The 15,711-nt window shown below is 39.7% G+C and overlaps 1 protein-coding gene across 1 annotated transcript in view; it reads right to left on the reverse strand.

The window, feature by feature from the left end:
• The window catches only part of MMP2 (matrix metallopeptidase 2), a 32,557-nt gene that overhangs the window by 15,223 nt on the left and 1,623 nt on the right, over positions 1–15,711 (reverse strand). Inside the window, exons 2-5 of the mRNA XM_069082457.1 lie at positions 8,514–8,740; positions 5,622–5,770; positions 3,457–3,585; positions 2,331–2,504 (exon numbers count right to left, since the gene is read on the reverse strand). Of these exons, the coding sequence (XP_068938558.1) occupies positions 2,331–2,504; positions 3,457–3,585; positions 5,622–5,770; positions 8,514–8,740 (679 nt within the window). The remainder of the gene's footprint in view (positions 1–2,330; positions 2,505–3,456; positions 3,586–5,621; positions 5,771–8,513; positions 8,741–15,711) is intronic.

The raw sequence follows: 15,711 nt of genomic DNA on the forward strand, positions 1-15,711 counted from the left end.
TGGAAGGAGGAGGTCTTTAAAAATATTTACAGCTTCCACTCTGACTCCTCAAGAAAGAGACCCAAGAGTGTGGGGCAGAAGACAGAGCCCAAGCTATGGGTTTTCTTTCCCTGGTCTCTCTTCTACTTCCCCCACCCACCCCCAATCTGCAAATGTTGTATCTCTGGAATTGCCAACAAGCAAAACCACACAGTCTAATGAGGACCATCTGTGCTGAGCAGGGCCAGAGGTGATCTCACTCCCCACCCCCACCAGCTTTAACTCTACTATAACTGGAATGAGGTTAACACCACTCCCACCCCCCAGTCTAGGATTCAAGGACACTAGATTTTACATTCCTGAATGTATTCCATGAGACTCCTGTCCTGCTCCATAGGCACATTAAGAATAAAGGGGGCAGGGATTGAGAGTGGGGCCAGAGGCTTTTAATTTGGGGAAGTGTCAAAGAGTTAAACTTGAATTTGATTGCCCCCAGCCTCCCAATACAACACCAACCCCACCCCCCTTTTCTCCCTTGCCCACCCAGGAAGCCCCTTGGCTCCTCGCTGATCTCTCAACCTCATGTTCCTCTACATACAGGGGTTGAAGGAGACACTGAATCAGCAGTCAGGAGGCACTGAGTAATAGAAACTTCTATCCCAAATATGTGCACTCTGTTTCAAAACCAAAAAGCAGGGGGAAAACAATCACCAAACAGACGCCTTCTATTCTTGCTTCTAGCCTCAAAGTTAATGATTTATTTAATAAGGTCTTCTAATTTGATTAGAAGTGTCAGCATGTGAAAGTGATGTCAGCATGTGAAAGGGAACTGCATGATATAGAAAATTCAAACATACCAGTGAAATGATTCTTTTATAACACCAATAACTTTAATTTACTAATGGATCCTATGAACTAGAGTCAAGTACACTCATGTAAAACAATGACTAATTTGGTTAAGAGAAGCATAAATAGAAACATATATTAATTTGCTAATTGTTTTTCCTTGATGCCAAGACTAGTTGGTAGTCAATCCTCAGTTGTGATGAAAGTATATATCTGTCTTTAGACACAGAAGGAAACAGAAACAGATGGCTATCACATATGCTTAGAGATGCAGACTAGAGTTGGTAAAATACCAGGAAAAACAACTCAGAAAACTATTGTCATCATCATTCTTAACCTTGAAAATCAGGAAAGGGGATTAATGAAAGAGAAAATGCTTCCCTCATCACTTAGTTTTTCTATTTTTTTTCCTATCTAGGCCTTCCCATGTCTAAATATATGCCAGTCATAGACCTTCACATTTCTAAACTGTGAATTTATGAGCAAATCAAGTTATATATGACAGATTTCTTTTTGTTTTGTTGCTGAACAAAGAGCCTTCAGATTCATAGTGGGAAATAAAATGTAAAGGTATCCTAAAATGTGTAAAGAAAAATAATTTACCTTTAATATCAAAAAGCCCAGAGATTTTATATGCTAGCACACACATATGTTCATGCACACACACACACACACAGTCATTCCTTCTATCTAAGGAGAGGTATTTTGATCCAGTCACACATAGAACCATCAGGACATACAGAGACATAGAGAGACAACAGATGCAAAAAAAAAATAAATACTACAAACATTAATTAAGGACATTGTGCATGCAAAACATTGTGCTGGACATGAAGGAAAAGACAAACTTTAGATAGTCCCAGCCCTTACAGACTAGTATCCTCATGTTTGCTGCTGTTGTTCAGTCCTGTCTGACTCTCTGCGACCCCCTTTGGGGTTTCCTTGGCAAAGACACTGGAGTGGCTTGCCATTTCCTTCTCCAGCTCATTTTACAGATGAGAAACTGAGGCAACAAGGTGAAGTGACTTCCCCAGAGTCACACAGATAGTGGATTTGAACTCATGGAGATGAGTCTTCTTGACTCCAAGCCCAGTGCTCTATCCACTGCACCACCTAGCTGCCCCCCCTCCACACACAGGATACACAGATATAAATTAGATGTAACAAGAGGTCAAATCAAGAAGGACCCCATTGCTAGTACTCCCTTTGCCCCCTTGAGGATTCACATCCCATGGTCAGGTAGTCAACCTAGCCTCAGTCTACAAGCTCTGCTTTCTGTCCCATAAATTGGGCCCTTCAACCAATCTCCTGGATTAGACTCCCAGACTGAAGAACCAGGTCTTAGAAAGGCATGGTGCTTCCCACCCTCACTCTACACTTGGAAACCACATCCAGTGAAAGTCCAAAGTTAACAGGAGCCCTAGACAGTTTTTGCCATTATCAGGGGGGAATGGTAGGATATGCATTGAGGGTACAAAAAAATTTTGGTGAAGAGGGGAACTCACCTTCATGGGGGCAGAAACCATACTTCCCATCACTGTCAAAGTTGTAGGAGGTTGCACACCAGAGGAAACCATCACTACGGCCAGCATCCGTGCAACTGGTATATTCTTTGTCATTGAACAGGAAGGGAAACTTACAATACTCACCATCAGCATTCCCATATTTCACTCGGACCACTGTAGGCAACAGGGAAGTTGTTACTACCTTATGCAAAATCAAGGATCATGGGACTGTAGAGGAGGTGTAAAACTGGAGTAGGTAAAAGTTTGGAAAGCAGGGAGGTATGTAATATACTTAAAGCAGCAGGGTAGAGTGGAAAGGGCAACAAATCAGGAGACCTGGTCTAATCTGAAACCTATCAAACTGTGACTTTGGGCAAGTCACTTAACTTTTCTGAACCTCTGTTCCATCAGCTGTACTTGACTACATATCCCACAATGTTGTGAGAAAAGAGCTTAGTAATCCTGAAAGTGGTAATTGGTGTCTACTCTGGACTTCAGGCCTCTTATTTATCATTCATGTAACAAAATCATCAGATTTTTTTTTCTCTCAAAAAAGAGGAACCTTTTGAGTTAATGACAGGTGACAAGCACATAGCAGTATCAAAGGAGGACACACAGTCACTGTAGCTCTAAAAAGCCCATTTAATTTTGAATCAGAAAGCCTGGGGTGGAATCCCAGTCCTGTTGTTTATTAGTTGAGTGACTTTAGGCAAATTCCTTTGCTTCTCTGATTCAGTTTCCTCATCTGATGTATGAGGATAATAATATTTGCTCTACCTATCTCAGAAGTTTGTTTGAAATAATGTATACATGTCAAGTGATTAGAAAAGTGTGAGCCATAAATAAGTGTTGGCTGCTGTCACTGCTGCTGAGGGATGTCTGTGGAATAGCCTGTGTTCCAACTATTTGTTGCCAAATGGGAAAGCACAATGTTTTCAGATGATAGGGATGGGAGGAGGGGGTACACAGTGAGTACTGCAAGATGATGAGGAAGAGGAGAGATATTCTGCATGCACCTGGAATCTATGAGTAAAGGAAAGTAGTAAGGACGTAGTGGTAAAGGTAAGTCCAGGACGTAGGTAGGGGAAGGGCAGCTCTGGGGAAATGGGGAGAGTCGGGTTGCTACCTTGTCCTTCTCCCAGGGTCCATAATTCATCATCATCAAAATGGGAGTCTCCTCCTACACCAGTTCCAGGAGCGAAGGCATGAGCCAGGAGTCCATCCTTCCCATCAAAGGGGTAGCCATCCCCATGCTCTGCAAGACACACATAGCCATCAGTTCCTTAGCTCCCAGAAATGCCTTGTCACCACTCAAAGAGAAACTCAGGACATCCAGGACAACTCATATTTACTTAGGGTTCTGACTTGTTCTGAGGTCATTGACCTAACTCCCTCATTTTACAGATAAGAAAACTGAGCCACAGCACAGTTAAGTGACTTTCTCAGGGTTACACACCTAATAAGTATCTAAGATAGGACATTTTTATATTTTTTGTTTTATTTCAATTTTATTTTATTTTCCACTCTGAATTCTCTCCCTTCCATCTCCCCTACCCAATGAGAAGACAAAAAGACAAGAAAAGAAAGAAAATCCTTTACAGATAAGTATAGCCAAGCAAAACAAATTCCCATATTAGCCAGAGAAAGAAGAAAACAGTAAAAAGGGGAAAAGAAAATGTGTTTTAGTCTGCACTGTCCATCAGCTCTCTATCTGGGGGTAGATAATATATTCAGCATTAGTGCTTTGAAATTCCAGTTGGTCATTATGTTGATGGGAGTTCCTAATTCTTTCAAAGTTGATTATCTTTAATATGGCCTGAGGGCCAAGTCCTTGGCCCATGTCAAAGCTGCCCTACCACTCAAACATTTATCCAATATCTCCTCTATTCTAACCCAAGCCTCAAGTCTGGGCAGAGTAGGTACTCAGGAAAGGATTGCTGATACTGATCCTCCAGCAGCATTGTTTTGTAGATAGGGTTTTAGAATAGCGGTCATGAAGACCTGAGGTCAAATATGGTCTTAGTCATATGAAAAAATTATTTACAGCAACTGTTTTCAAGGTGGCAAGGAATTGCAAACAGGGATTGTCAATCAGTTGGGAAATGGTTGAACAAGTTATAGTATATGAAATTAGTGGATTATTATTGTGTTGTAAGAAATTATGAAGGGGATGGTTACAGAAAAACATGGAAAGACTTGTATGAGCTGATGAAAAGTGAAGTGAGCAGGACAAGGAAAAAAAATTCATACAATGACAAAAGTAGTATAAAGATAATGAACAGGAGGGGAAAGAGGGATAGAATTTGGAACTCAAAACTTAAAAAAAAAAGAATGTTAAAATTGTTTTTACATATAATGGGGGAAAATAAAATATTATTTTAAAAAAAGTTAAAGGGAACTTAAAATTAGAGGTAGAAGGTGTGACAGGTGGAGAAAATATACTAAGGAATCAATACCATGAGAAAGTGTCATAAACATATGCATGTATTAAAAACTGCAGTTGGAATTCTGGTTTATGTAAGTTAAAGGAAATAATTCCTCTAGATGGCCCAACTTCAAAAAAATCAAACTTGTTTTTGCTTGGATATATGTCAATATCACCAGTTAGAAAAGCTTTAAAAAAAAGTGTAGTTTATGTTGAGCTTCATTTGTCTGCTTCATTTCAACAGAAAAGTTAAAGGCTTTATAAAGTTAAAAAAATAAAGATAAAGAATTTTGAAAGAAAAACCTGGGAAGACTTGTATGAACTGATAAAAAGTGAAGTGAGTGTCACCAGGAAAACAAATTGTACAGTAACAAAAATATTTAAAGATAACTTTGAAAGAATTAGGAACTCTGATCAACATAATGACCAACCAGAATTTCAAAGCCCTCATGATAAAATACACTATCCACCTCTAGATAGAAAGCTGACAAACTGAGTGCAAACTGAAGCACATTTTCTTTTTTTCCCTTTTTTCTCCTGTTTTCTTTTCTCTCTGGCTAATGTGAAAATTTGTTTTGCTTGGCTATACGTGTATGAAAAGGATTTTCTTTTCTTTTTATCTTCTCAATGGGTGGGGGAGATAGAAGAGAATTCAGAATGGAAAATAAAATAAAATTGAAATAAAACAATTTTTAAAAGATCCTATCTTAGTTGATTATTGAGTGTATAACCCTGAGAAAGTCACTTAACTTGCTGTATGTCAGTTTCTCCATCTGTAAAATGAGAGCGTTAGACCTAGATGGTCAGTAACATTTCTTTCTAGCTCCATAGTGTTCCTGGGTATTGCCAACATCTATAGCACCTACCCCAGCGACCAAAGTTGATCATGATGTCAGCTTCCCCATCATGGATACGTGAAAATCTAAGGGGTGTCACATCACTCCAGACTTTGAAGGCTCGAGCAAAAGCATCATCCACAGTCTCAGGGTCCAGATCAGGTGTGTAACCAATGATCCTGAGGCAGACAAAGAGAATGGAAGTTAGGGAAAGCATTATAGCAGGAACAGCTCTCTTATGATGCACTGGAGTTACAAATCAACCTTCTTCCAGTTCAATTTTCATGGGTGTTAGCATCACATAGTGGATAGAAAGCTAGTCTCAAAGCCAAGATGACATCGGTTCAAGCCCTGCGTCTGACACAGCCTGCCTGTGTGACCCTGGATAAATCACTTACCTCTCTCAATACTCTAGGCAGCTCTCTATAAGTTGCAGAGAAGGTGCCAATCAGTATTAATAAAGGGAGTTTCCTCCCTTGGGAGTTCTCTATTCCAATGAATAGTCTAGTTCAAACTCTTTCACTCCTCATTGAAGTCTTGGGATGATACCCTCATATCCACAAGTAATAGTACAGAAGATTGTGGAATCATTAAATGTGACTTATATGGTAGTAAGCTAATAGAACCCTTCTCAGAATGTTTTTAGATACACAAAATGGGATTGCAAAGGCAATCAAATTATGTTGAAATACAGTTGTTGTTTGTTTGTTTTTTAAAGTTTTTGGACTGCAAAGCCTTCTGCCTGTGATTTCATTGGTGTAGGGAACTACAGAGAAGGAAATTGTCTCTTTAAATGCCAAGCAGCATGTACTTTGCCACCTTCAATCTTAAAGATATATCTGAAGCACTAAGACTTCTCTGGGATCACACAGTCAGCATGGGTCCAAAGCAAGGCTGAAATTCAGAACTTCCTGATTCTGAGGTAAACTACTATCCCCTATACTATGCTGGCTCTCAGAGCTAGAACTTACTTCTGAAGATACTCTCTACAACCTCTGCAACATTTCTCCCACTCATCCCCTTCTCTCCACTCACATAACCCCCAAGATCACTTAAAACACTTAGACTAATGTAGATGAGCTTTTTATCTGGCCTTCCTACCTTTCTTATCTCTCTCCTTTCTAATCATTCCTTTACACAGCTTCCAAAATGGTCTTTCTAAAACACAGGTGTATAACTATATTACTTCCTTGTTTAAAAACAAGACAAAAAAGCCTTCATTAGTTCCCTAATGCCTCTAGGCAATTCAGGACTATTGATCTGCCCCTCCTGCTATGACTCAAGTCTATCTTCCCAGCTAGATTTCCCTTGACTCCAACTTTCACACAGTCTTCATGCCAGTCCAACTAGACTACTAGCTGTACCCCAAATTCAATATGCCATCCCCCACCACCAGGCATTTGCACAGGCAAATGTTAGTAATGAATCTATGTCAGTAATGAACTCTTTCTTCAAATCCATCTCTCGGCATCCTTATAAGCCTTCCCTGCTCCCCCTAGCCCAGTTATTAGTATTCTTTCCCTCATCAAATTACCTTGTATTCACTTCTCTATGTATAAGATACATATCCCTATTAGAACGTAAGTTCCTTTCCACTGAGCGCTTTACTTTTCATTTTGTAGCTTCACCACCTAGTACAACACCTTACACAAAAATCTTTGTTAAATTAAGTTGAATTGAAACGAAATGAAGAGAATTTAATCAGTCAGAAGAAGCAGATGATATTTTAAAATTCCATGCTACCTTCTCTGGCCCAGGACAGTAATGCTACCTCAAAGCTTTTTGTTTTGCAGCTCTCAAAAAGTATTTTTTATATATTGTGTTTTATCATTATTTGTAGCATCACCTATTAGACTGTGAGCTCCATTAGGAACCATGACTTATCTAAGCTTTGTTATCTTTTCCAGGAACAGCATAGTACTCTGCACACTGTATGTGCTTAACAAATATGGAAAACAATTTTAAGTCCTGGTTTTGGAGTAAGAGGTTCTGAATTCTAATTTTGGCATTGCTTCTTACTATTTGGGGTTAATTCATCACTTCTCTTCCCACCCCCACCCCCTTTAAACCTCCTTTTCCATATCTGTTTGTTGAACTAATTTTAAATAAGAATGGTAGAACAGAGGTTCTTAACATTGTATGTGTGTATGTGTGTGTCATGGGACCCTTTGGAAATCTGATGAGGCTAAAAGAAGCCTTCTCAGAATGTTTTTAGATACAAAAAATGGGATTGCAGAGGAAATCAAATTATGTTGAAATACAGTTGTTATTTTTTTTAAGTTCTTGGACTGCAAGTTAAGAACTCCCAGATTAGATAATCTCTAAATTCTCTTGCAGTTGTAAATTCTATCATTGAAATTCTACCTCCCCACCCCACCCCCCAAAAAACGAGCAACAAACTTTTATTAAGTACTTACTATATGCCAGTCATTGTACTAAGAGCTGAGAATCAAAGGCAAAAATGAGCCTTTCCAACTACTGAGGGGCAAACCCTTCTATAATCTCCCATACCCTGATACTTCCCACTTCCCCACCTTTCCACTTCACCTACCAATCTCCAAGATCCATATAGATCCTGGCCCAGAAAGATAAGGGCAGAGTTGGGGCGGCTAGGTGGTACAGTGATTAGTGTACAGGCCCTGGAGTTAGGAGGATCTGAGTTCAAATCTGACCTCACACACGATACTTACTAGCTATGTGCCCTTGAGCAAGTCATTTAGCCCTGATTGTCCTGCCTTCCCCCCTCCAAAAAGAAAAAAAAAAAGGGCAGGGCTGAGAGGACTGCAGTTCCTTATACTCTGTGGCCTAATGTCCCAGAGACCTGCAACCTTATTTCTTTGTAGCCCTCATATACCTGGGATCTCATATTGCCTTGTCTCTTACTCTAGGTCTCTCCCCATTCTTCTCCCCTTCCCTGGGTACCTGTATGTGATCTGGTTCTTCTCCCACTTGGGCCTCCTGGGGAAGAAGTTGTAGTTGGCCACATCTGGGTTCCCACATCGTGGCTTCTTCATGGTCTCAATAGTGCTCTGGTCCAGCTCCCCTGTCTCTGGTAGCCCAAAGAATTTCTGCATCTTCTTCAGGGTGTCCTTCAGTACAAACAGGTTGCAGCTTTCCTTGGGGCAGCCGTAGAATGTGTTCAGGTATTGCTAGAATATACAAGTGTGTAAGACTTAAGTCCCTATGTACCCATTCATGTTCTCTGATCATAGTGTAAGAGATAGTGAACTGACCAATGCCATGGAGAGTAATCCCATCTATAATGCTGATCCAGAACCAGGTCGTTTTAGAGGTCTTTATCCTCAGGAGAAGCCTGGAAAAACCTCCAGATATAATGGAAATACTCCAGCCAGTGTTTTTAGAAACATTTTGGGAGTAGGCAATGGGTGAGGTCCAGTATTGTGATTTTATGTGTGTAGGGAACTCTTATTGAAACAAACTCCCTCTACCAATGAAGATCAGCTACTGTCCTTCAACATACATGTTAGAGAGTCCTTAAAGATTCCAAAAGGTGACTTGTCCCACGGCCAATCAATCAGTCACTCAATAGAGGGAAGGAGAAGGGAAGAGAATAAGTATCTATATAGTACCTACTATGTGCCAGGAGTTTTACACATGCTATCTAATTTGACCTTCATAGCCACCCTGTGAGTTGGATGCTGATATCTTCATTTTACAGTTGAGAAAACTGAGGCAAACAGAGGTTCCCCACCCCAGGTCTTCCAGCTAGTAAGTGACTGAGGCCATATTTGAATTTGGGTCTTCCTGACTCTAGGGTTAGTTCGTTACTCACTCTGCCACCTAGAAACATATATTAGTCACTTACTATGTGCCACACGCTGTGCCAGGTTCTGGGAATAGAATGACAAGCCAGCATGTATTTGAACTGGGATTTGACTCATGCTCTTCGTGATTCTAAAGCTGACTCTTCAACTCTGGCTGCCTTATTGTAAAAGCATAGAGTAGGGGAAAGAGATCTGGAAGTGAACTCAAAAGCTTGGGGATAAAGTCAGGGGTGTGCATGAGCCAAATTTTCAGTTTTAGCAATCAACAAATGCTACAAATCAAGCCTTGATTTATTTTTTTTGTAGATGTCTAGACTTAAATGGGTGAAGAAGAAAATATGAATAATCATGAATGTTAAACTGAAAAATGTGTCCTGCATTTTTTTTTTTGAGATTCAGTCATTAAACATCTACCAGCATATCTCTGGTTTCATTTATGAAAATAAATCTCTGGTTCAAGCCCTAGTTATTCTACTTGCCAGCTCTTTACCCTTGGGCAAGTCGATCTATTTCTTTGGGCTTTAGTTTTATTGTGTAAAATGATCAATGGGAATTCTAGACTCTAGAGAGTCACTGTTTCCTTTGGCTCTAATTATCTGTCATTCTTTGTCTACCTCAAAGCTAGGACCATAAAAAGAATTTAACCTTAGTGCCTTCAGGGACATAGGTCAGTTCTGGGATAGGCAGAGGCCTCCCCCTACAGGACTTCCTAGTACACTAGACCCCATTTAGAATAATTCATGCATCTCACCACTTCTCCTCACTTCTCCTGTGTACAAGGCACTGCACCAGGTGCTATGGAGAAAACAAAAGAGGAACAAGAGATGATTCCTGCCACAGAGGGGCTTGTGGTCGGAGTGGGAGGAGGAAGATCTGTACGCATGAAAAAGTTAACAACTAATTCAAGAGAGTGAATGCTCAGTGCCCAATGGGTCATACAAACAAGTTCATTAGGACACAAAGGGAAGGTCACTGAGGAACGGAGTGGCCACAACCATATCCATGGAGAAATATTTGTATTGAAGTGAAGAAGGATGTAAATATATGCCCTGGAGGGTGGGGGCGGGAAGCATAGTCTGACATTTAGGACGCCAATCAGAATGCCAGTCTCACTAGAGCAATGAATATCACTAGAGTAGGAGGTTAAGAATGAATAGGGATTTGATATGATTTTGAAACAGTAGGGAAACATTTTTAAAATAAAAAAAGAAATAAGAGATGAATTTAGTAAGAATGAAGGGGTTAGCAGATTTCTTTATTTTCATAAGATGTTACATAGCCAAAGAAGAGTTTTGGGGGAAAAAAAAGGTTGAGGCCAAACTATGAAGGAAATTAAATGCCAAGCATAAGAATGGGGATAATAGAGAATTACTGAAGATTTCTGAATAGAAAGTATCATGGTATGTTTTAAGAAGAGTCATTTGATGGGAAAATGCAGGATGATTTAAAGGAAAGTGAAATAAGAAACAAAGAAGACAAATGAGAGATTATTACTATAACCCAGATATGAGATCTTATGACCCTGGAGTAGAATGGATATAGTTGGAATGGAAAAGAAGAAATATATAGAAGAGACATCAGGAAAGAAAACTCAATAGGACTTGCTGACTGACCAAAGAGGAAAGGTATGTGTCAAAGCTAATTCTGAGTTTGTAAAGCCTAATGCCTAGAATGATGGTATCATGTTAGAAATCAGAAGTTAGGAAAGAAAACTGGTTGGGGAAAGATGATGATGAGTTTGATTTAAGGAGCAGACAACCAATTAATCAATCATTCACCTCTTAAAATCAATCAGAAAGCATCTTTAAATGCCTCATATGGACACTGCCAGATAATACTAGAGGTACAAAAACAAAAATCAAACAATCCCTGCCCTAAAAGAGCTTACATTCTATGAGGAGAGAAGATGTTTATTAATATATACAATATGATATAATGCAAATGAATATATATAATATATGCAAAACATACATCAAAGGAGGAAGGGGATTGTCAAGAAAGCCTTCCTGTAGAAGGTGGTGCTTAAGTTGAATTCTGAAAGAGAAAGAGGATTCTAAGAGGAGAGTGAATTCCAGGCATGGGAAGGACATCTAAGTGTAAATATCTAGTACTCAGTTGGATCATCAGGACAGAAGTTCAGAAGTGGAGTCAAGACTGGAAATGTATGTGAAGGAGTTATCTCTATCAAATAGTCATGAGATAGATAAGATAACAAGAATAAGATGAATTCTCTGAAATCGAGAAGAGAACTAAGGACAGAGTGTTAGGGAATGCCCCTGTTTGAAAGGCTACAGAAGAAAGAAGGGCCAATAAAGAATGATATCATTTCCTCTCCTATTCCCAGAGCTTAAATCCCTGTCAAGCTGCTTTCATGACCTCCTACATAGACTTGCAGTCTCTAGAAAATAAATAAATGTTCTCCTTTTAAATGTGTACTGATCCTCCCATCTGTAGGGCAGAGGCTCTGAGTTTTGTTTATAATAGTAAGGAGAGCTTTGCATTGAGCAATTCATTCTTCTTTGCTTGATCACAAGTTACCAACTTTTCAAAACAGCTGGTTGGTGTAAAGGATACTTCCAGGAGCCACAGAGCAGAGTGATGCTAACTGACCCACCTGAGGATGGAACTCCTCACTATGCTCTTATTCATTATAAAGCTGGCTACAAACACAAAGTTAACCAGCCCCAAACCATCTCATAAACTCAAGCTTGTTACACTCAACTCCTCTTTCATCTGGGAGAAAAATTCCCCCAGAAATTCACCCCACATGGCTTGGATACAATTGCTCCCCCTCTCTCAACAATTCTACCTACGTTCTCCCTGCCTTCAGCCCATCCTGTTCATTCCCTTCACTTTAGCCTTGCTATTCCTTCCAAAGTCTTCTCCAGCTGTTATTTTAACTATAATTCCCCCATCTTTAAGTCTTGTAGTGTTTTCTCATTGGCCTCATCAACTTTTATCTGGGATTTGTATTAGCCTTCATTGATCACCCTGTTTCTGGTATTTCTCTACTCCAACCCTTCTTTCACAAATTGCTATTCCTACAACACAGATGTGACTTTTTCATCCTCCTCCCACGCAAAAAATCTTTAATGATTCCTTATTGCCTCTAAGATATAATGTGAACTACACAGACTAGAATTTAAAGCTTTCCACAGTCTAGCTCCTACCTATTTTTTCCAGTTTTATTTCACATTATCTCCCACTTCATATCTGCCTCTTGGAATCCCAAACTCCCTTCAAAGCACAATTTAGCTGTCATTTCCCATAGGAGGCTCCTAATCCTCCCAAATTTGGCACTCTTTCCTTCTTGAGATTACTTTATGTATACGTCATAATAATATTAATATACATGCTGCATCACCACCAGTAGAATATAAGCTCCTTTAAGATGAGGACTGTTTGAATTTTACCTTTGTATCTCCAAGACCTAGCACCATGTTTTGAACATAGAAGGCATTTAGTAAATGCTTGTTGATTTTAAGTGAATTAAACAATAGGATCATGAGCCTTCATATTGGAAAAAAATGAGAGATTCAGACAATCTCATTCATTTTACAGATGAAACTGAGGTTCAAAGAGTTTGCTATCTGACCCAGCTAGAAAGTTACAGAAAATAGATTCTAAAAGAGGACTTCTAATACCCAAACTTGTGCTTCTCCCACTGTAACATAGAGGTCTCCACCCTACTCTTCATAGACCCTCACCAAGTTGTCCTGGATTCCTACCTTGCCAAGTTTGGTTCTATGTCCTAGTATTTCATTTCAATCTAATAAGCTTGTGAATTCTCACTTCCTCTATAAAGCCTTCCTGGACTAATCAGGGAAGCAATAAGAGGTCCTCCATTTAGCACCCAATCTAAACACAGAATCAAATGTTGATATAAAACCCATGGGGATGAGAAGAGGTGGGGAAGTTACCGCAGTGCTGTTAGTGCTTGTAAATCTTATGGTAGGTAAATTATACATAAGAATTGATCCTAAATGGGACTCCCATATGTCCACTTTTCCTGACACTCTCTATTGGGCACAAGATAGATGTTTAATAAACTTGACTTTAATCTGCAGAGCACACTTTTCTCTGATCAGTCAGTGATGAAGTAGTTTCTTCTCAGTTGCCTAACAGTCACACACTTTTATATGCCTTCCTCATCTCTGCCTACTTGTGTCACTGACTTCCTTTAAGTACCTTAATTCTGGTGTTTCCCTCTTTTACTTATCTCCTAACTAACCCTGTATGTACCTTGTTTGTATATATGTGTGTTTGCTTGTTGTCTCCTTCATTAGATTGTGAGCTTGAGGGCAGGAACTGTCTTTTGTCTCTTTCTGTATCCCCAGCACTTATCACAGTATAATAACCATAGTTATTGTTGTTGATTCATTTTAGTTATGTTCAATTCTTTGACACCATTTGGGGTTTTCTTGACAAAGCTATTAGAGTGGTTTGCCATTTCCTTGACTTGCCCAGGGTCACACAGCTAGTTAGTGTCTGAGGCTGGATTTGAACTCATGAAGATGAGTCTTCCTAATTCCAAGGCCATTGCTCTATCCATTGCATCTAGTTTGGCCAATAGTAGGCATTTAATAAATGTTTATTTGATTTACTGGCTGATTATATATAATTGTGTGTTTAAGCTAAGGCTCTTAAAGTTATAGAGAACAGATACTGTCTATAGATTTTTTCATATAGTACCTAGCACAGTGTCACACAACATTAAGTAAATGACATTCCTACTATGCTCATTGCTTTCTGTGTGTTATTTCACATCAAATGACATAATATGTAAAATACTCTGCAAATATTAAAAGCACTCTAGAAATTTTAGGTAGAGCCTTAGTGGTAGTAGTAGTAGTGTTCTCTTTTCAACTAGACTAGAGGCTCTTCAAAGGCAAGGATTAGGTCCTTCTTGCTTTGTCTTTTTTGCATTGTTGGATACACATTACACATTTAATAAGTACTTGCTGAATTGCAACATTATAGTGGAAAGAATATTGGCTCAGAATTCAAAAGACCTGGGTTTAAATCCTACCTCTGCTTATCACTTTGTGGCCCTATAAAGTCATTTAGCCTCCCTAAGCAAGCCTCAGTCTCCTCATCTGTAAAAAGAGGGGTTGGACTAGATGACTTGTGATGGATGTCCCTTCTAGCTCTAAATCCATGACCTTAATTAATCTTAAATGATAGTGATTAGTAAAGATGACTCCACAAAATGTCCAAGCAGGAAAGAACCCAAAAAATCACCTAGTTCCAACTTCCCTCACTTTTCTATCTCATTCAAGGCCTTGAAACTCTTTTTTTGTCATGTATTATGATTAGAGTTTTGAGCTATCTCTCTTGAAGACCCAAGCCCAGCATGGTGACCCAAGAAAAATGTTGCCTCAGCTGTTTCTGCTTGGGAGGACTCTGCATCTGGTTCTGTTCTTGCCAAGCTCTCTAAAACTGGGGGGTTATCCTAAATAATCCAGGAAACCAAATTAGTCCTTCCTCTGATGTGGTTCAGGGTTGCCCTAACTTTTTTGTCTTTTTTTAAATGATGGGTCCATCAACAGATAAAAGAAAGTGCTTAGGATAAGAGATGGATTAGTCATAACATTGAAGAATCATATATTTAGAACTAAAAGAATGTCAGAAACCATCTAGGTCAAAACCTTAATTTTACAGATAAGAAACCTAGACCCAGAGCATCTACTCTGCCCAGATGACACCTGAAGCACTTTGTTTTGTCTTGGGTATCACATTTAAAGCATACTGACAGATTGAACAACTTCTAGAGCACACCTCTAGGATGGTGAGGGGTCTAGAGAGGGTCATTTTAAAGAGAAAACGATAACTCATCATGAAGGAAAGAATACTGGGGAGTGCAGCAGAGAATGGTTATCTGTCTTCATATATTTGAGGGCTGCTAGTGGGGTGGAGCAGCTGGACTTGTTCTGCTTGGTCCCAGATGTGGAACTAGGAACAAATGGGCATAAATTGCAGAAAGGCAGTTTGGGACTTGATGAAAGGAAAATCAATTAGAGCAATACCAAACTGGAATGGGTGGCTTTAGTGGGTGATGAATGGGTTTCCTAACCTTGGATGGCTTCCAGCGGAGACTAAATGACCACTTTTCTGAGATGCTATAGTGGACATTCTTGTTCGGTACAGGTTGGAGTAGGTGGCCTCTGAAAGTCCCTTCAACTCTGGGGCTGGGTTTTGTTAATTCTTTAAAACGAATTTCAAGGGAAATAGGCCCTGGGGGGTCAGGTTGAAGACCCTCTATTTAAACTCCCCCCCCCCGCCCGTTCTCCCCCATCCTCCCCCCCCCCCCCCCCCCCCCCCCCCCCCCCCCCCCC

Source organism: Petaurus breviceps, unplaced genomic scaffold, assembly GCF_028583685.1.
Source record: "Petaurus breviceps papuanus isolate PSGF00001 unplaced genomic scaffold, PetGlider_PUasm1.0 171, whole genome shotgun sequence".
NCBI lineage: Eukaryota > Metazoa > Chordata > Mammalia > Diprotodontia > Petauridae > Petaurus > Petaurus breviceps.